The 21250-nt window shown below is 35.2% G+C and overlaps 1 protein-coding gene across 23 annotated transcripts in view; it reads right to left on the bottom strand.

Annotated features, from left to right (window-relative positions):
- Positions 1 to 21250, bottom strand: part of LOC145293860 (uncharacterized) — a 337198-nt gene that overhangs the window by 30207 nt on the left and 285741 nt on the right. For 13 of the 23 annotated variants that reach the window (XM_080140571.1, XM_080140581.1, XM_080140587.1 and 10 more), the window contains one exon: positions 5981 to 6046. The exons of the other annotated variants lie outside the window; for them this stretch is intronic. In XM_080140571.1, the coding sequence (XP_079996697.1) occupies positions 5981 to 6046 (66 nt within the window). The remainder of the gene's footprint in view (positions 1 to 5980; positions 6047 to 21250) is intronic. 23 annotated transcript variants of the gene reach the window in all.

The following is a 21250-nucleotide window of genomic DNA, read 5'->3' as shown; positions in this document are numbered from 1 at the left end:
TTACTATGATATTGTCCTTTTGACCACTGTAGACTCTTTAACTCTTATCCTCGAGTGGCCTCTGGGCCTTGATAAGTGGTGATTCCTTTGTAAAAAATGAATAAATAAATGAAAATAACTTTTAATGTTTGTTTCGCATTGTCCGTGAGAAATAAGTAGCAATTGTTTGAATATTGAGAAAGATAAGTGTGTGTAGTTTTGCAAAAGCAATCGAACACATCGTGTTGTTATTAAATGAATCGTAAATAACATAAAAATGCGAGATTTTCTGCAATTAACGAAAGAATAGCTTAATAAAAGCTAAACACAAAGCCTCAATATTTCTCTGCTATATAGAAAACAACAACAAAAAAGATGGTGCACTTGCGCATAACAAAAGTGAAAACGTTTGCATAAATGTACCTTATCCAGCTTGTTTTTGCTGTGCTGCTATAGCATATATAAATTGATACCGAAGAAAATTATTAAATAATATTCAGTTTCATTTCATTTAAATAGTACGCCTTGAAGAATGTGCACGAGCATTACATATTCGAGCATCCGTAGAGTTTACAACACGTGTACATAAAATGCATAAATCTTACGAAATATTTGAATCTAGTGATTTTGGTTGCAGTAAGAGGACTTGTGACTGGGAAGGGGTTATTAACTCCAATTACAACGTTAATAATCAAAATAGAAACTGATGGGTGAACTATATATATATATATATATATATATATATATATATATATATATATATATATATATATATAAGTGAATTTAGTTTACAAACAAATGGCTACACATAAGCATACAGCGTATGCTTATGCATTTCAACGCATTTCAGTGAAAACCCAGTACGGGAATCGCTTCGTTAGGCCAAGGACATCTCTCTGCGATGAAACATTTATGCTTATTTGTAGCCATTTGTTTGTAAACTAAATTCACTTATTTTGGCTCACTCTTTTGGTGGACACACTTATATATTTTGTTTTGAACAAACAAATAATTACTACCAATACAATATATATATATATATATATATATATATATATATATATATATGATTAGAAATGGGTATTCTATTTTTCAGAAAATGTACCAATAAATGTACTCGATAATGAATGACAAAAGATAATTTTAATGTAATTTTTTTTTATTATTCCATGGATTAAAACCTAAGAAGATCTTACTTTACAGGGGATCTTCTATACAAGAAGAAAGATTGTGATTGTCTTCATGTTTTCCCAATAATTTTACGTCTTTAAATAATGCTGAAAATTAATTTGTCTTTCAACAAATCGTATCCAGTGAAATAAAAAAAATTTAATAAAAAAGAATATAAATAACAAACTGGAAATTATATATATATATATATATATATATATATATATATATATATATATATATATATATATATATATATCCCTTTAAGAAATTAAAGTTGAGTCCTCCTTAAGGAATTAAGAAAAAGCGCTTAATCTTAGTGCACATGCAACATTTCGAATTCCGGTCGTTGAATACTTTCTGACTTTTTACTATGTATGCCCACTAATTTCCATCAATTTTGTGTAAATTACCGGTAACATTGAGGTAGAATCTTAGGCTACGAATTTAAGAGTGAGTTTGTGACTGGATTCGAATCTTCTGAATAATAGTAATTATCACTTCCTACACTGATGATTGCATAAAAATGAAACGCTAGTGTCTGTAGACATAAAAATGTTATATATATATATATATATATATATATATATATATATATATATATATATGTGTGTGTGTGTGTGTGTGTGTGTCTGTGTGTGTGTGTTTCAATGGAAAATCGAATATTTCAAGTGACTTTCAACTGCGGTTGAATGAACGAACAAATGTTAATAACTCAGAGAATTAATTGAACTGAAGCTTTGTTATTTTTGTAAGTTTTACAAAAAAAAAAAAAAAAAAAAAAAAAGCTTATAAAAATACGAGTAAAATTAGAAATCCATTAGTGTAAAATTTTGAGATGCATCAAAGCGTCCTTATAAGTTGGAGGGGGAAGGTTACCATCAATCAGCCGAGCATGCTGAAATTGTAAATAATAATCTCGTTGGTCTTCCACATATAGAGTATCTCAGTACAAACGTCACTCATCAATGTGTTCCTGACTTAGGAACCAAACATGAAAAACAAGAAAACAATTTTGATTAAAAGCTGAAACGATAGCAATTAAAATGAATGTGGTTTCAGTGTCTCCTATTACAAAATTAAAATTTTACAAAACCTGCTGATGATATACTTGAGCCATGGATCTGCTGAATGATGACTATTTTGAGTTCAACAATGGCTTGTGGATTAATCTGGCACACATGGATTTTCAAAAACACCAAAGATAGAAAATCTGGTGGGTCTAGATCTGATGAATGTGGTGACCATTCTTGAATGTTTGCTGAGAAGTCAACCAACAAAGCAACGATCCTAGTGATGTTAGCTCTGTGAGGAGAGTTACTCCATCTTGTTGAAATCATTACTCCTCTCATCAGTTACCATGACGGATACAAAATGTCTTCCAAATTTTAAACATCATCATGTAACGTTCTTTATTGACGGTCCCTGATTCCCCCAACATAATTCTCAAACCAAAACGACCACGTTTTGAGATGAACATTCATGGTGCACATTCAAATATTAAAATGACTTCTGAAGAATTTCATCAGGTGCTTGAGATCGCCAGAACACAGGAGCTTTTGCTATTGACATGACCTCATTGAGAGATAGGCTTCATATCAGAACTGCACATTCTGGAGAAAATCTGGCACTAACCATGATTTCTCCTTGAATGATTTAGAAATTATTTTATTCTATTTTCGATCAATCATGGAAATTACAGAACAACATCATTAATCATCATTAATTATTATTGGGGTTATTAATCTTCAATATGTTAAAGCTGATGCAATATCAACTCTACGTTATTGTCGGCGGACATTTGCACCAAGATTACCTGCTAATAAAGGTATTATTCCAGTCGGGTTGTTTCTATGGACAGGTATGATCGTTCATAATTGAACGACATCAATTTGGAGCTTAATAATCCTGCTAGTATTAACGATAACGCTATCTTCTTGGATAATTTTAAAACGTAATTCTATTTTCTATTAAACCACCAAAATAGAGAACAATATCATTCTTAATTATTAGAGTTATTAAACGAGTCACGTTAATATTAAAGATGAAATAGCAATTTCCGTCAGTCTCATTTTAGAGCGTAAGTTTTCAATCGTACGTTCATCGCTAAACGCGCAGAATCAATGGGCGCATCCTTAAGAATAGGTTCGTTCTTACTTTGTTCTAAAAACGGTACGAATTATGGAATCCCTTTTATTAGAACGATATTCTGATTTTTTTTTTTAATCTTCCATATTTCATCAAAATTGCCAGTTTGTTACAACAGAGTAAGACAGATAGAACGGATGAAATGTGAGAGTGTGGGTTGGGGGGCAATGATGAAGTCGATAATAATGCCGACTGACAACCTCGATTCCATAGCATCATTTTTCAATTATTGACGTTGGCAACCTTCACGTGATCGTTTCTGTAAGTACAGTAGAACCCCGGGATACGGCAGTAAAAATCAGTAAAAAAATACAGCACAGTATATAATACACAAATAACATTATAAATAACACCGTAAGAAGGGGCAAATACCGTAACCAGGAGCCAGAAAAACATCGTATTCCACATCACAACCTGAAAAAAACTTATCCTAGGGTCACCGTATCCCGAGGTTCTACTGTACTTGGTTTTAGATTGAAACCAATGCCAACAACAGAATCGAGTCGGTCAAAAAAGTCGTAAGATGCGGATTCATACTAATTTACTTAAGAGAATGACAAACCAGTCTCCGTTAATTTCACAAAGTTTATATTTTCACCCGGGAAATAGAGTAGCCTGTGATATGGACAGATATCATGAGAAAGAGAGAGAGAGAGAGAAACAGAGAGAGAGAAACAGAGAGAGAGAGTCGCAGAGTAGTACAACAGCAGACATACAGGAGAGAGAGGTGGAACGAATGACTGAAAAAAAAAATGAAAATTGCTTAGATTTTGGCAAAATAGCATCTTTTAGTTTTCTAAACAACAAACAGGTGAAAACTTTCTGACAAAAATTAGTATTTTCGAAGTTCCAAAAAAATGCATGAATTACTTTTCCTAATTGTTTTAACAAAAGTCACAAGCCATTCTTCTTTGATGTCTACGACTCTCCCATTAAGGTAGACGTGTTTGTTGTTGTCTTGTCTCCCCGGAATTGATTCCGATTTTAAGTTGGAGAAAATCTTAAAATATTGACAAAGGATAAACTGTAATTTATGATGAAGAGAGAGAGAGAGAGAGAGAGAGAGAGAGAGAGAGAGAGAGAGAGAGAGAGAGAGAGAGAGAGGCATGAAGCTGAGGTTTTTGGAGGAGAAACAAAGAAACACATTTAAGAAAATAACGCTGAAATTTGCAAGGGAAATAGCCACAATAGCGAAAGGAAGAACGCAAAATAGTTGTGCGAATGGAAAATTAAATGATTATAAAAAAAAGAAATATGAGAAAAAGGTTGAGGGAAGGGAGAGGAAGGGAAGTGTGAGAGTAAGAGAGAAAGGAAATAGTGATAGAGCGAGAGAGAAAGGAGAGAGGGATAGACCGAGAGAGAAAGGAAAGTGGAACAGAGAGAGAGAAAGGAAAGTGGGACAGAGAGAGAGAGAGACAGACAGAGAGACAGAGAGAGAGAGAGAGAGAGAGAAAGGAAAGTGGGAATAAGAGAGAGAGAGAGGAAAGCGGGGCAGAGAGGGAGAGAGAGAAAAAAAAAGGGGGAAATAAGAACAGACAGAGAGAGAGAGAGAGAGAGAGAGAAAGGAAAGGGGCAGAGATGAGACAGAGAAAAGAAATAGGGGTAGAGAAAGAAAACGGGAAGAGAGGGAAAGGAAAAGGGAAGAGAGAGAGAGAAAGAAAGGAAGACATCGAGAGAGAGAAAGAAAGGAAGACATCGAGAGAGAGAGGAAGACATCGAGAGAGAGAGAGAGAGAGAGAGAGAGAGAAAGAAAGGAAGACATCGAGAGAGAGAGAAAGAAAGGAAGACAGCAAGAGAGAGAGAAAGAAAGGAAGACAGCGAGAGAAAGAAAGGAAAAAGGGACAGAGAGAGAAAGAAAGGAAAAAGGGACAGAGAGAGAAAGAAAGGAGAGAGAGAGAGAATAAAAAAGAAAGGAGAGAGAGAAAGAAACGAAAAGGGTGAGAGAGAGAAAAGTAAAAGGAGAGTGGGAGAAAGGAAGGGGGAGTGGGAGAAAGGAAGGGGGAGTGGGAGAAAGGAAGGGGGAGTGGGAGAAAGGAAGGGGGAGTGGGATAAAGGAAGGGGGAGTGGGAGAAAGGAAGGGGGAGTGGGAGAAAGGAAGGGGGAGTGGGAGAAAGGAAGGGGGAGTGGGAGAAAGGAAGGGGGAGATAGGCAAAGGAAGGAGAGAGAGGAAAGAGGAACAGAGAGAAAGAATGAGAAAAACATGATGAGAGAGAGAGAGAGAGAGAGAGAGACAGACAGACATACTGGGTAGAGGTAAGAAGATGACAATAGACTAAGGAGAAAAAATAAAGAAAAAGACAAATAAGGGAACAAGGAAAATTGGAGAAGAAAAAAAAAGATGGCAGGGTAAAAAGAAAAGCCACAGCAAAAAAATTTAGCACTATCGCTATGTATATGCCAGCAACTACACACGCACACAAGCGCGCATATATATATATATATATATATATATATATATATATATATATATATATATATATATATATGCGTGTTCAGGTGTTAAGGAATGAATGGTAGAGGAATCGAGGATTATTTGGTAGTCTGATGCGTATACGGGTTTGTTTTTTGCGTAGTTCACAATTCTATATATTTGGCAGAGGGGATAAGGCGGATGAGGTTGTTGAAGCCGCAGCCGCTATGCACCACGAAAAAAAAAAAAAAAAAAAAAAAAAAAAAAAGATACCTGTCGGTGAAATATAACCTGGAGGAGAAGGCACTGTTGGAGACATTGCCTTATCGGCAGAACGGGCTAACAAGATATAAAAAAGGTCACCGATAAAGAAATGCAAAACAGAAAATTAAAAACAACGAAATTTTCATTATTTTCTTTTTTTTTGTTTTCTTTTTGAACAAATTATTAGAATATAATTATATATATATATATATATATATATATATATATATAATATATATATATATATATATATATATATATATATATATATATATATATATATATATATATATATATAAAATGGCGAAGCTGTAAAGAAAGAAGTTGCTTGAAGTAATATGTGCAAACGAAGTAATGCGGAAATGCAAATGATGTATAGAACACTTAAAATCAAATGGATTTTTCATGAACGAAGTTTCGTTCGAAATATTTCTCACCTGCAAAACACGTTACCGCATGACTGCTTCCTTGCAGACTACAACGTATTCCCCCCCTAGTATAATGGCAACAAACATCGTTCGCAACCCTTTTATAGTAATGTTCCATCACCCAATTGACAACCTCGATAACTCTTATCCTCGAATAGTTTTGGACTTGAACCATTAGTATATATATATATATATATATATATATATATATATATATATATATATATATATATATACATTAAAAACAACAAACATATTTGTAACCATTTGTAATAAAATGGCCGCTTACAAGGAAATAGGAAAAGAACTGGATAATAGAAAACAAAATTGAGAGACATTTTAGAATGAAACCACGAAAACATGATTTGTTACTTTTTCTTCATCGTTCCGTTTTAGTATTTAGAATACTGTGATTATCCTAGAGTTCGAGGTGGACAATAACAGGCAGTGCCTTATGTCTGCTCTTCATGTAGTATAATCCAAAGAGTTGACATCAGTCAGGTTGCATAGAGTTACATCGCTTCTTACGCAGTAGAGCCAGGTCTTTCTCGGCCTACGACGCCCCCAAATGCACGTGATATCCAAACACGTTATGGAGCCGATGCAAGAGTTAATGCTAAAAGAATGAAAAAGTTAAAGACTGTAGACATTTTTACGAAGAATTGTAATATTTATATCTATTAAGAAATTCTATTTTTATATTGGTGTCAAAAGTGTCAGGGCGTGCTCGAGTAACCTTGCGGATACGTTTGCAGACGATGAATTAAAAAAAAAATCCTTTTTGTATAATGAGAAAGGGATGAAATGAAATCTTGGAAGTGATGGCAAAGATTGAAATAAAGAATTTAAATCGTTATTACTGATGATAAAAAGCAAGAAAATAGAATAAAAAGGAAAACATATAAGGCTGCATATATTATAATCTACACGAATATATATATATATATATATATATATATATATATATATATATATATATATATATATATATATATATATATATAAGCTGAACGTCTGTGTGTGTGTGTGTGTGTCTGGTCACGAATAGGCTCCTATATGGTTGACTATTATAGAAAACTGATCACATATAATAATAGATGTATCGAGACACAGGAATGGGTATGTTTGATCTGGCATAATGATGATTCATTAAAATTGTGGGGTCTTCGTACGCGCCTGGTCCACAAAGTATGGAAATAAAAAATTTAAAAAAAAAAAAAAAACGTTTACAAGTGTTTTTGATATAGATGTACATAATAATACTTTGATAAGTATGTTTTAACTTAAATAGGGATAGTATAATAAAATTGTGGGGTCTGCGTTCGCGCCTGGACTCCATAGAATGGAAATAAGCACAAACTTTAATAAAGACTTTCATATCTATTTGCGTAAGTATACTTTGATAATTATGTTTCAGTTTGAAGAAATATCGTATAATAAAATTATGAGGTGTTCGTTCGCGCCTGACCTCCATAGAATGGAAATATGTCACAAAGTTTAACAAGGTTTTTTAATATAGATCCACAGAATATTGTGATAAGTGTTTCAGTGTGAACAGGTATGGTATAATAAATTATGGGGTTTATCTATTTTATTTTTACTTTCATCATATTTTGCTTTGGTTTTGATACCCCCAAATTCGAAGCTATCTCTTTACAACCCTTCCTTTTCATAACCTATCATACTTTCATAAATCAGAGTCCGTTTTCTGTAGGCTGTTTTTGAACCCAGTCAACGACGGGTACTTTTGCTAGTATATATATATATATATATATATATATATATATATATATATATATATAAGCTCCTTAGCCATGATTTGTATATATCTGGAGCCTATTTCTCCAAATTTTAATTATATTCCTGAAACTTGGATAGAAAAGAGTTACCCATGGATTCGATGCTGAATCTAATTCCTCCAAGAGATTTTGGTGTCTATCCCATTCCCCTCCCATTGAGGGGATTATATCTAAATAAACACGATATCGTTACTGGAACGATTATGTACTATTTCTGGTTGCTTTTTTAAAATCTTGTCTTCTTGGAACATGTAAATGAACTTCAGTAAATTCATTTCCCTGTACATTTCTCTCTCTCTCTCACACACACACACACACACACACAAGGGAGGGGGGAGCATAAAATTAATAAAAAGTCATTTTTTTTTCCAAATGAAAAGCTAACAATCATTTAAACATTTAAATTCATAAAATATCAATGGATATTTTCATTATGACGCCCCCTCCCGCAATAAATAAATAAATAAAACGCTTTAAATAGTTTGATAAAAATTACACGATCAAAACTAGAGTGACGACATTCCCTCTCCCAAGTCTACTTTGCGCAAATTGTAATCCACACCAACATTTCTTATCTGACCAGAATCAAGTTCAAAACATGCACTATTTTAAAAAAATAAGGCCTCAGTATTCTAGGCAAGAGAAAAGATGCATTTCAAAAATCATTTGTCAAGGTTCAAATTTTCATTTTGAATTAAATAAAAAAGAACGAATAAATCGAAACAAAATAAAACTGGAAAAAGATTTTTCCTTCATGTAAATAATTAATGAACAGAAACAGTTTTTTTTCTTAAAAAAGTAAAAGGAAAAAAAATGAATTAGTAAAAAAATAAAGTAAACAATTATAAAACTAGGACAAACGTCTTTCCTGAAAAAAAAATATTGAAAGCCAGTCAAGTGTGTCCTTGCAAAGTTGATTTACACTGTGAGCTCCCCTAACCTGCATCCTTTTTGTAGACTAAGAAAAATAAATACGAACTCTTCTATGCAGAAATAAAACTTATTGGATTATTCAGACTACTATTCTCATCTTTATTATTTTCACAATGATTCGGTTGATTTATCCTCCAAGAACTACCCGTCTATGGAATATAACAATACCAGGAGGCTGCTTCCTAGTTACTACAGCATTGCTATTTTCAAGTCCAATGTAAATTTAATCTCCAACCTGCTTGTGTTGCATCTTTTCAAGCTTGCCAATCTTTCCATCAAACCTGGGAAACCTATACGGAATTTTGAACAGGACCCTTTATTTAATCCACGAGGGTAAACGGTTCTCACTGCATTAGCCATGATCGGATATGTGACAAGATGCCAGGGCCCTATGAAGAATTTAGAGCTACTAAAGACGCTAGTATACAATTGAAAGAATGTACTGAAAAAAATTTTTTTTTAAATTATAATTTTGCAGAGATCGAAACTCCTCCCAAAGACTAGTGTCCTTCATAGGAAGAATTCCCATAGATAAAGTATTCAGCATAGAGCTGTTTCAAATTTTACCCGTGGAAGGGTATGGAGGCAATAAACAAAGCCGTGCTCAAAGAGAGTGAATTGATCCCTCTAACCAATATGGTGTGCTCAACAATGAAAATTAAGGAAGAGCCTTTAGGAAATTGCCTGGCAGGAAGACAGGCGAGAAAATAAGCCTAGAGAATGCAGAGGAAAAAAAAAAAAAAAAGAAGACAGACACATGGGGTGTACCTATTTACTATGCCTCCCCACGGGACAGAGTTAGACACCAGGGTCGTTTTTTAACGTGGAGAAAAGGTACAAAAATATGAGGTGTAGCAAAGTGAGGAATGAGGAAAAATATTGTTGACAAAAAAGGCGTTTGCTAATGGATAACTGTTATGTAATAGCTGACATTGATAAAGTGTTGAAACAAACCACAACGGTGGAGATGGATATTGATACAGACGATTAATTCTAATCTCCTCCCCTCTCCATAAGTCTAAGATCTTATCAGACACTGATCCACAAACGAAAATTGGTACAAGAGATGGAAGACAAAATGCTGGGAGGGGACGTAATCGAGAGATCTGAATCAACTTGGAGTTTACGATCATAACTCTAGACAAAAAGAACTTTAGACATCACTTTTTTTTATTCACGTTCACCCTAAATAAGGCATATTGCCACTTGGACATAAGGGGCAACTGTTTGGGATCATGCTTAGGAAAGATTAATAAGATGTTGGTTTATGTTACATTTAAACTTCTGCATATCAGTACAGTCAATGAAGCATGGTGCACGAAGGAAATTCCAAAGTCTAACTGTTTGAGGGAAAAACACTATTAGAGTAGAAAGCTTTCTGACATTTGGGGAACTCAACAGTGAAGGGATAATAATAATAGTTTTGTCTGGAATATGTATGTCGAGGCGGCACAAGTGCAAAAGAGTTCATCAGAGCATATTACATTAAAATACTTGTAAAACAGGCACAGGGATGCACCATTGCAGCGATGGAACAGGGATTGGAGCTTAGTTGACAAAGCTGGGCCTATTATATTGGAGACTTTTTTGGACCCTATTTAAATGGTAATTGCATTCACACCCTGAGATACAGCAAAAATGGCTGATAATTGAGAAGGAGGCATAGCGATTGTATATGCAGTGCAAAAATTACACTACTATCTAAATGTGATGGTCATTACAATCAAAAGTGACCACAACCCTTTAAAGCGCCTATAGAGGCAGAGTGGACAAACAAGAAAATTGCTCAGTTGAACATGAAACTGAACGAGTATCACTTCCAAATCTAATATCTTGAAGATAAAAATAATACCTGCATAAACTTACTGTTTTAGATTACGAACTTTGAATTGGTAGAGTGGCAATCGAGGGTGGATAATATATAGTCTTTCAGAGAGTCTTCATCAATTCTAACCAGTTGAGACAGAGTCTGAAGACGCACAGGAAGTACGAGAATAAAGGGTTAAAAAAAAAGTAATCCCCAGTGAAGAGATATAATAGGAGAGAATCAGGGTGATAGCGAGATCGACGCCCTCCAAGTTAGAGGCAAGCAGTATCTTCTGATTTGTCACACACAAGAGTGTGCTCTGGTGTTTTCTGAGAAGGCTAAGAAAGGTAGACAGGTTATTTGTGCCCCAAAAGTTAAGGGTGAAGATCCTGAAGCAGTGTCACTAAAAATCAGTTATATGGTGATCGATAAGACGCACAAGCTCATTCAAAGAAATTACTACTGTCGCAAATTGTATATTGAGGTCACTAGTCATGTGACAGCATGTATCATCTGCCAGGTGCAAAGACAAAAATGAAGAACAGCTCTGTTGATGGAGGCAGATGTCTCTGGATATCCATTCCAGTAAGGAAGTATGGAGATTTTGAGATCGTATGAAAAAACCACTCATAAGAACCAGTATATCCAGAATTTTGTGGACTGGCCAACAAATTGTCCAGTAGTTTTGGCAATTCCAGATAAAATGGTGTAGACAATGCCCGACCTGATACTAAAGGAGATATTCTGCAAGTATGAAGCAAGAGGTCATGGAAAATGGACCAAAAAACAAATGAGGTGATGAAATAAATACTGGTGAGGTTAAACATATGGCATGTGATCATTTTCGTTTATCATCCCTAAAGTAATGCAAATATGCAGCACTTCAACCAAACATTGGTAGATGTATTTGCTAAACTGGTCGAAGAAAGGCAGGAGAACTGAAATTTTTATTTGATCTAGGCCCTGGCAATGATGAGGTTCATGATAAATAATACCTATAAGTTTGCCCTGTACAGGGTGGAATGATAAAATTGTTGCCCTAGAAAATACGACATGATTCCATTTCCGTTTCATGAAAATCGATTTTCCTTTTTTTTCTTTTGCTTTTAGTTAGCCAGTTGTGTACAAATCCCAAGAGTAATAGGAGCCTGCTATCATGTCTGACAGTGCCACATGTTCAACGAGCGAGATGGGAGATGCGCCACTGTACAACTCATGCACTCTATTAAAACAAGATCATTGCTAGCACCCTCAAAATACAAATCCAGACGGTTCAATGCTTGAGAGCACAACTCAATGAAGTTTCCGGCCACAGTTGTGGTCTTCAGTGTGGTTTCAAGTGAGGGCCACATCATGCCACCTCTCATCTTCGAAGTCAGCTTGAAAGTCAACAAGAAAGTGTACCTGGATGTGCTGAAGAGTATCATGATCCCCTGGTGCAATCAGGTGGGTGCTGGCAGACCCTAGGTGTGGTAGCAGAACTCGGCACCAGCTCAGAAGTCCAAAGAAATCCCCTTCCTTCCCTGACCTGAACCCGTTTGACTACTCGTTTGGTTATACGTTGATAGCATCACCAACATGACCTCCCACAACACCAAAGCCAGCCTAATCGCTGTCAACCACCGAGTATTCACTGAGCTCTTGTCAAAATTCCGGACCCATATCAAGGCAGTGATTGAGGCTGAAGGCAGCTACATTGAATAGATGTTAGTTCTATTACATAATCAAGTTATATGAATTGATTATTTTCAATAAAAGTTTTAAAATAAAACTGTATTGTAGTATTGTTTTCCTTAGAGCGACAAATTTATCGTTCCACCCTGTATTATTTGCTTCCTGCCAATAACATATCAACAAGCCTCAGTAGAGACGCATAGGAAACGATCATCATAGGTTGATTCTGAGCCAACAGCATGATTTTTACTCAGGTGGTATAAAGTGTAACAAGCACAGGGATGCAACAGACAAGAAGCAGAGATGATCGCCTATGGCCGATTCTTCTCTTCATCTCATTACAGATATAGACGGGAGAAGAGATGGCGGCTGGTGCTGATGGCGATTACCAGAGTAAAGATGTGTTACAAAAGAGAAACAAAGTGATGGTAACTAGGTCGAAGTGGTTGACTACTTTAGAAATCGATTTGCAACCTTATAAAGTGATCTTAAACCAATTGAGAGACACGGTCAGGAGATTAACAGAGGTTGGACAGCAGATGAACAGGAAGGAGATATTTGGAGAGAGGAGGTTAACTCTGATCATTGTATTCATTAGAGCCGGAAACAAGAACGTTCAAAAGTGAGTGGCGAGAGGAAGGGATAAATCTATTGCAGATGAAACAGAAAAGGGCAGAGTTACTCATGGTTGGAAAGGCCCTTAGCATCCTCTTTACAATCATCTATAGGAAACCAAGAAGCTCATATGGTTAATGAAAGCATGTCTGTAGCGAATGCAACAAAACTCTAAGCCAATCAAATTGGTTGATTTTCCAAGTGCATGCTCCATGAGAGGAGGTATACAACGTAACCAAAGCCATGAAATTCATGAACAAGAATATTTTCAGTTACTAACAGTAATATGACTGGTATGTCAAGCGTACCAGTCCTTGATAAGGCTGATAGAGAATGCCAGGACACAGCTGGATATACATATACCGTCAAGCATACCGACCGCCCAAACGGCTGAGGAAAATTTCGCTGGAGAATACTAATTAAGTTGCCTCATAAATTGAGATTGCTGGTGGACTTGACAAGGCAGGTGTAAAGTACTATACTGCCTTTGTATATGTGACGTCATTCGAATAGAGCAAACTGCTGGATTGGCGTCTATCTCTGTTGGATAGGGACAGCAAAACAACAAGTGTGAAGACGGCATATCAACCAGTGTGGTAGTTACCAGTAAGGAATAATAGCCATATGCCCAAACGGAATTAAGATTGTATCTGATGTTAGAGGAAAAGGCAACGTCATAGGTGGAAGTGTTGATTGCAATATTTTAATTATTATCGCCTTGAGTAAAGACTGAACCTTCAATCTTCTGAAGTTGTAGGTTCAATCCTTACTACAGAAGATAATAACTAAGAATAATGAAATAATTAATACTTATACGCGGTCATGGGTGACAAAAATGAGAACCAACTACTTTCGTTGATGAAACAAAGGGTTCAGTTCGAAATTCTGTACAGTGTTCCTGAATTCGCCAGATAGATTCCCAAGTTCAAACAAATGCACCTGAAGGAAGTTGGAGACTACATCGATTGAAACGTTGTGTTTAAATAATAATGAAAACATTTAAGGTTGAATGGATATTTGAACGTGAGTTAATTTGTAGAATTTAGGAAAGAGAAAAACTGAAAACAGACGCGGTTTTGAAAAGGACGACATTTGGGAAAGGTCAAAATTTTTTTAACAGACTCGATTTTGAAATGAACAAAATTTTTTAAAGGAACGACATTTGTGAATGGTCACATTTTTTTTATTTGAGTTTAAATTCTAAAAGGAACGGAATTTGGAAAAGGCTGAGAATTTTTAATAAAACGCAATTCTGGAACGGATAAGATTTTGATGTTGTGAACGAATTTTATAACAAGAAAAAAATATTTTACAAAAGAATGTGAAATCGAATAAAATTAACATAAACATGAAAATAAAACAAAAGAAAAACTTATTGAAATAGAAACCTGTAAAAAAAAAAAATCATTTTTGTTGTTTTTTTTGTGTGTAAAACATCGGCAATAGGCCATTATAGTTAACAAAACAGAAAATGAGAAAAAAAAATGATCAAACGTGAGAAAATGTGATCTTTATTCGACCTGCATAGCTTTTCATTTTTGCAACTGTTTTAAAATTATGTCTTTAATTTCAGAATTTGTTTCATAACCTCAGAGGTTTCCACTGCCTGGGTTCATGACGGATGCAGCTTTTTTGCTCGATGCCATATGTTTATCTAAAAAATCGAAAATTAAATAAAACTACAACTAATAACTCTCAGCAGTCGATCGAAATCTTAATTTTCGACCAATTGGTATATTTTTTAAACTATTTTTAAGTTCTTTATTTTAAAACACTTTGCAATAATATCAAACAATTCAGCCTCCCCTCCCGTGCTTGTCCACGTTGATTTCACAAATCTGCGAGGCTATGATACAATTTCTAGCATTAGAAACACCTAGAAAAGTTCCAAAACAGAAAAGCTATGAAGATCGATAGAAGATCAAATCTTCTTGCATTTAGCCAAAGTTATCTGTTGTAATTTTTCACCTCTTTTCTGTTAACTATAAGGTAGAATTGCCATTCTTTAAAATATTAAAAAAAAAAGAGAAGAAATGGTAAAATTGTAGTCGATAATGGAAGTTTGTTGGCAGTCAAAAGGGGTTAAAAAATGTAAACAAAAAGGAACATTTACTAATTTGGAAAACAAATGATTCTACAAACCCACACAAACTCACCTCCTTTCTTAAAAGAATAAAATGCATGTTTTATAAACAAGCTAGAAAATAATAAATCACACTGATAAATATGAAGATCAAAAGGAAATAATTGCTTCCAAATATTTTTGAAAAAACAAAACATTTTTGCAGTATAATTCTAGAGCACATAACCCTACCGGAAGTACATCATATGTGTTGATAATCTCAGCTTTCATCTGATATGAAATACGGTTTGAAGAACGAGCCTGATTTTCGTAAAAGATGGCCAATCAAGACCCATGCAGAATTGCGACACATCAAATGCTATACAAGTTAAATTATGGACAACCATAGACAAAATAACATCGACCAACGACTGGATCATTATCTTTTAGTTTTAGGCATCAGTTTAAATTTCACTTTATCTGTGAAATTGTTGAAAAAAGAAGCAATCTTAGTAGAAGTTAGTGTCCCCAATGACGCTGAGTTAAACAGAGCTGAGATGGGGAAAAGATAACGAAAGGTACAAAAAAAGAAACTGGAATATTAGAAAGATCTCCATTATTCCATTAATTATAGAATCAACTGGACTCATGAAAATAAAAAAGTTACCTGGAAATATACCCGGTGAACCAAATGCAAGAGAGATTCAAACAATTGCACTTAAAGGGCCGGTTAGAATTTTAAAAAGTCCTCTCGGTTGGAATGTCCGAGATAGACGAATGCCCCTCAGTTAGAACAAAATAAGAAAATTAAAAAAAAAAGAAGAAGTAATAAATAGGCGAAATATTACACCCTTAATAATCAAGCATTCTATTAGATTTCTTCATACACAATGAAACCAAGAGCAATACATATACACACGTGCGCTCACACACATATGCGTTCAGCAAACTACTAAATAAAAGCCATAATACCTACAATTTAAGCCAGGGCCGCCAATAAGTCAAAAGAGTAAACTTCATAGATGGTCTCAAACTGTATGCCAGCTCAGATGCTGACTTAAGTTTATTCTTGCAGGTCGTACATAAGTTCTCCAGAGATATTGAAAGGAAATTTGATTTGGACAAATGTACCAAGTGCTCCATCAAAGCTGGGAAGACGGTCCAAACAGAAAACATACTATAAAAAATACTGATATCAAGGACCTAGATGAGCAAGAAAAATACAAATACCTTGGCATAGAAGAGAACGACTCAATTCAGCATACCAAGATGAGAAAAAATTGGCAGTAAATATATATGCTGTTTAAAAAAAAAAATCTGTAAAACAGTACTGTTACAAACCAAAGCAAGATCACTTTCATTAACGAAGTAGACATGCCTGTGATGACATACAGCTTTGGCACTGTCGACTGGGATTAAAGGGACATAAACAGACTGGGCACTATAACGTGGAAAATGTTGGCACTAAACAGAATAACATAGAGAAACCAGTGTCTGCCTAGGTTGTATCTGCCCAGAGGAGCAGGAGATATGGGCCTCTCAGAGATTGACCATCAGCATTGTGCCACTATCATGAGTACTGGGCAATATCTGATGAGCTCCTAAAATTCAAACTTCAAAATGGTGCATAAACATAACAAAACAAGAGCCAGCAGAACAACCTCCATCACAGAACTGGCCAAGCAGTTTGGACATGACTGTCTTACAATTGAGACAGAATCAGAAACAAGTCTGACTGAAATAGCCAAAAAGAGTCGCCAGAAATACACTGCAAAAACTGGGGGAAAAATGGGCCAACCAACAGTGTGCCAAGTATTTTCTTGATGAATTCAGCCAGGACTATATAGATAATGAAGAAAGACTAGTTAAAAAGAGGATTGTTCCAATATGGTCAGGAGAGGATTATAATGGCTGGCCAAGATCAAGGCTTGATGACCAATGCTTTTAAGATGAGTGGTCTCAGCAATGATAACAAGTGCACATTCTGCCATACAGAAGTAGAAAGTGTGGGCCAGCTGACATCCATTGTAAGGTTCTGCTGGAAGACGGCTACTTTACGACATGACCCAATGGAGTGTGCAAATATCTCCATTGAACGATCTGTAAAAAGCTGAATATCGAATGCAGCAGCAAGTTCTGGAAACATGTTTACCAGAAAAAACAGTTGGAAATAAGTCATACACCATCCACTACGACTATGTAATCCCTACAGATACATACCTAGAAAACGGAGCTATTAAACCTGACATAGTGATATGGGACAAGAAGGGGAAAGAAGCAACCTTAGTAGAGGTTTTGTCCCCAATGATACTGGGTTAAACAGAACTGAGAGGAGAAAGGATAACGAAATACCAAGGTCTTATGTATGACATAAGAAAAAAATAGAATCATAAGATCTCTATCATTCTAGTAATCATAGCAGCAATTTCATGAAAAAAAATTTTTTTTTCAAAAATATACCCGATGATCCAAGTGCAAGAGAGATTCAAACAATTGCACTTAAAAGGGACGGTCAGAACCTTAAAAAGATCTTTTGGTTAAAATATATGATAGCAAGTTAATGTCTGACATCTCATAGGGTTTCCCATCCCCAGCTAAAATAAAATATGAAAATTAATAATAAAAAAAGTCATTTGGATTATTGTATAATCAACTATATAAAGAAATTAATGGACGAAATATTACACTCTTATTAAATAACCGAACACTATATTGGATGTCTTCATACACTACGAAACCAAGAATAATACATACACGTACATACACAATATTTTAAGATAAATATTATTTTCTTTATCGCTGTAATTTTAAGTAATAATTATATATATATAACTACTTAATTTACTCACATAAAATTGATATATGAAAGTATACATTTATGCGTAAACTTTAAGTATTTACTTCAAAAGTGCTCACTACGTAGGTAGAGCTAGTTAGTAAGTTATAAAAATATATAAAATGAAAGATGATGAATAATAGTTATATATAATTTTATTATATCATCAGAACAATGAGGAAAATTAAAGGGAAAAATTAAGAAAAATTTTTTTTAGACCAAAGCAGTTGGTAATTTAGGTAGAAAATGAATATCCAACGCACAAAAACAAGAAAGGTTCATTGTTGGGTCTGAATCTCCTATATATCAAGTTTCAAATCTGTAGACCAAAAATTGACAGAGTAGTTTGGTAGAAACCGTTCCACACGTACACACAGAGACAAGGTCAGTTATTTCATATATTGAAAAAAGAACTTCAAACTTTCAAGGTATCAGTTGAATCTATTCTGTATTTTTTAAGGATCAAACTCATGGACACTAAATGTTGTTCGATCTCAGAAGCTTGATGGATCATACGAGGGGCGTGCAATAAGTAATGCCCTTGACCCACTTCCAGTTGTCTGATCTAGCTGAAATTTTGCATGTGCAATAATTTATATCTCTACGGGTTATGTGGCAAATTACAGCTCTGAACTAATTGTGGTTTCTCTTTTACAGGTGTTTGAACTGAGTCAGATATAAAATGGAGCCTGTTGAATGTCGAGCATTGATCGAGGATGAATTTGGAGATGTTCCAAGAAGATGAGTCAAAGTTTTTCAAAAGACTGATTACACAGGATGAAACCTGGGTCTATCACTATGATCCAGAGACCAAAGCCCAGTCAATGCAGTGGAAGCATTTGGACTCACCACCTCCAAAGAAGACAAAGGTGCAGCCCTCCGCTGGTAAGGTCATGCTCACAGTCTTCTGGGACCAGGACAGTGTAGTGATGACAGATTTCCTGGCAAAGAGTACCACAATTACAGGAGCCTATTATGCTTCACTTTTGAGGAAAGTAAGGGAAACTATCAAAATCAAGAGGCAGGGCAAGATCAGCAAAGGTACCCTCCTCCTGCAGCACAACACTCCAGTCCACAACTCGCATGTCGCCAGATCAGAAGCACGGGCGTGTGGTTATGAAATCCTTCCCCCATCCTCCCTACTCTCCTGACCTTGCACCCTCTGACTTTCAACTCTTCCCAGCCATGAAGCTGTTTTTGAAAGGAAAGCGTTTCCCAGATGATGCAGCCTTGATTTCTGAAGTCACGTCGTGGTTGGAGGACCAACCTGGGGTCTTCTACAAAAACAGTCTCCAGAGCTGCATCAAACGATTGGAGAAATGCATAACTGTAGGTGGTTCCTATGTAGAGAAAGACTAATAACTGTGCCAAGTTTCGTTGCTCTACTGCTATGGGAAATGGGTCAGGGGCATTACTTATTGCACGATCTTGTACATCAAAACGCTATGCATTGTCTAGAACATCTCACGGCAAGAACATAAGCAAAATTATGTAGAGTTGCCTTCCATGCATATCTGCAGTTGTTCAAAGCCGACTTTTGACAAGTATCTCGGTATCATGAACCTGCTTGAGAGTTGTGGGAATGGAAATTCCCAGGCTAACTCGATTGTTGCCCTTTAACTCAGAAGAGCGACCTAGCCACATGACTTCCTGTTTCTCATATTTCTCTCTCTTTCGTGCTGGACCCTTGAGCAGCCAACATGTAATGAAGAGTCGCTCTTGTTGGTGGCCGATGCCACCAACAGCGGTTCTGACTAACTCGTCAGCCTATCATCAATCGCAATTAATGAACTCTTATTCTTAACAAACTGTTATTCTTTCTATCTTTTTCTTAATATTTTTCATGTATATTTATGTAAATAAATTGCATTCCTTCGCCGATATATACCGGTATGTTTTTATAGTCATTATGCGACCTTTTGCTTTTCAATCCTACCATCCAATACATTCACCATACATATGAGGACGGGATCGTCTATCACACAAGCAGACCATCTTGTCCTCTCAACAGAGTGCAATCTTCAAATCTTCATCAACACTCTTGTATCCTTTGAGAGGGGCACAATTAACAAGCTGGAAATTTAGGTAGAAAATGAATATCCAACGCGATATTATAACGTAAAGAAAGAACGGTTTATTGTCAGAAAGAGTACAATAAGGGAGAGAACGACCTGCATGGGGAATTACTACGATCTGATGCAAAGATCAATGTTCAGTGCAATGTTACTGAATTGTTATCCATTGGAAAGCCCCCTAGGAAAAAAAGGGGATTAAAGGTATTCTATTACAGCAAACAGCATTTAAATTAAATTTCGAAATCAAAAAAAATAGAAAAAAGAAAAAAAAAGCATCCTAAAACATAAATTTTACATTTAATTCCAAAATTTGATTTAAATGCTATTATAAATCTTTGGAGAAAAAAAAAAGAAAAAAAAAATTACTTATGATGCAACATACTAAAAGGTCAAAAGGGTAGCATTCAAGAAAGTCTTAAATTAAAACAAGCTGACTACTCTTCTAAAATGTCATTCCATACAATAAATAAAAATCACATGACAAAAACCGGGGAAAGGTTGACTTCATTTGTATCAAATTTGGGCAAAAAGGGGCAAAAAAAGGGTCAAAATGGCTGACTATTTAGAACGGTTGTTTCAGAAGATCTAAAGCCAAACTCAAAATGCATTGGTAAAAATGGTAAACCATTAGTTCAGCTGAAAACTCGTTTAGTTTGGCATTGAATGTTCGAAATATTCAACATGAGATGAAAAGATGTGTCCTTGCTTCTATGCGAGAGGCTTAGTCTGCTAGATTACAGTATAAAATATACTTACATTATATTACGCTACAGTATAAACTATATAATGATCCGAAAGTAACTTCCTATTCTAAAATAACTATAATTTATTCAAATGCTGTAATATATGTTTTAATTTTTGTATGTATGTTACCTAATGTGTGATAATTAAATCTTTTGTTTTCTTTTCAGATCTGTTATATGAATTGTCTTTTTTTTTAATCTTGAAGAGAGAATACGTGAAGTTATTAGTTCCATCCCGCAAGAGTTCCTTGTAAAATCAGTTGATGCGGTTCATGGTCGACTTGAAAAGCTGGCGGCAAATAGTGGT

The sequence above is a fragment of the Euprymna scolopes genome, chromosome 15, assembly GCF_053919585.1.
Source record: "Euprymna scolopes isolate OS-2025 chromosome 15, ASM5391958v1, whole genome shotgun sequence".
In the NCBI taxonomy this organism is placed as follows: domain Eukaryota; kingdom Metazoa; phylum Mollusca; class Cephalopoda; order Sepiida; family Sepiolidae; genus Euprymna; species Euprymna scolopes.
The sequence above is the reverse complement of the archived record's forward strand: the minus strand, read 5'-3'. Positions and strand labels throughout refer to the sequence as shown.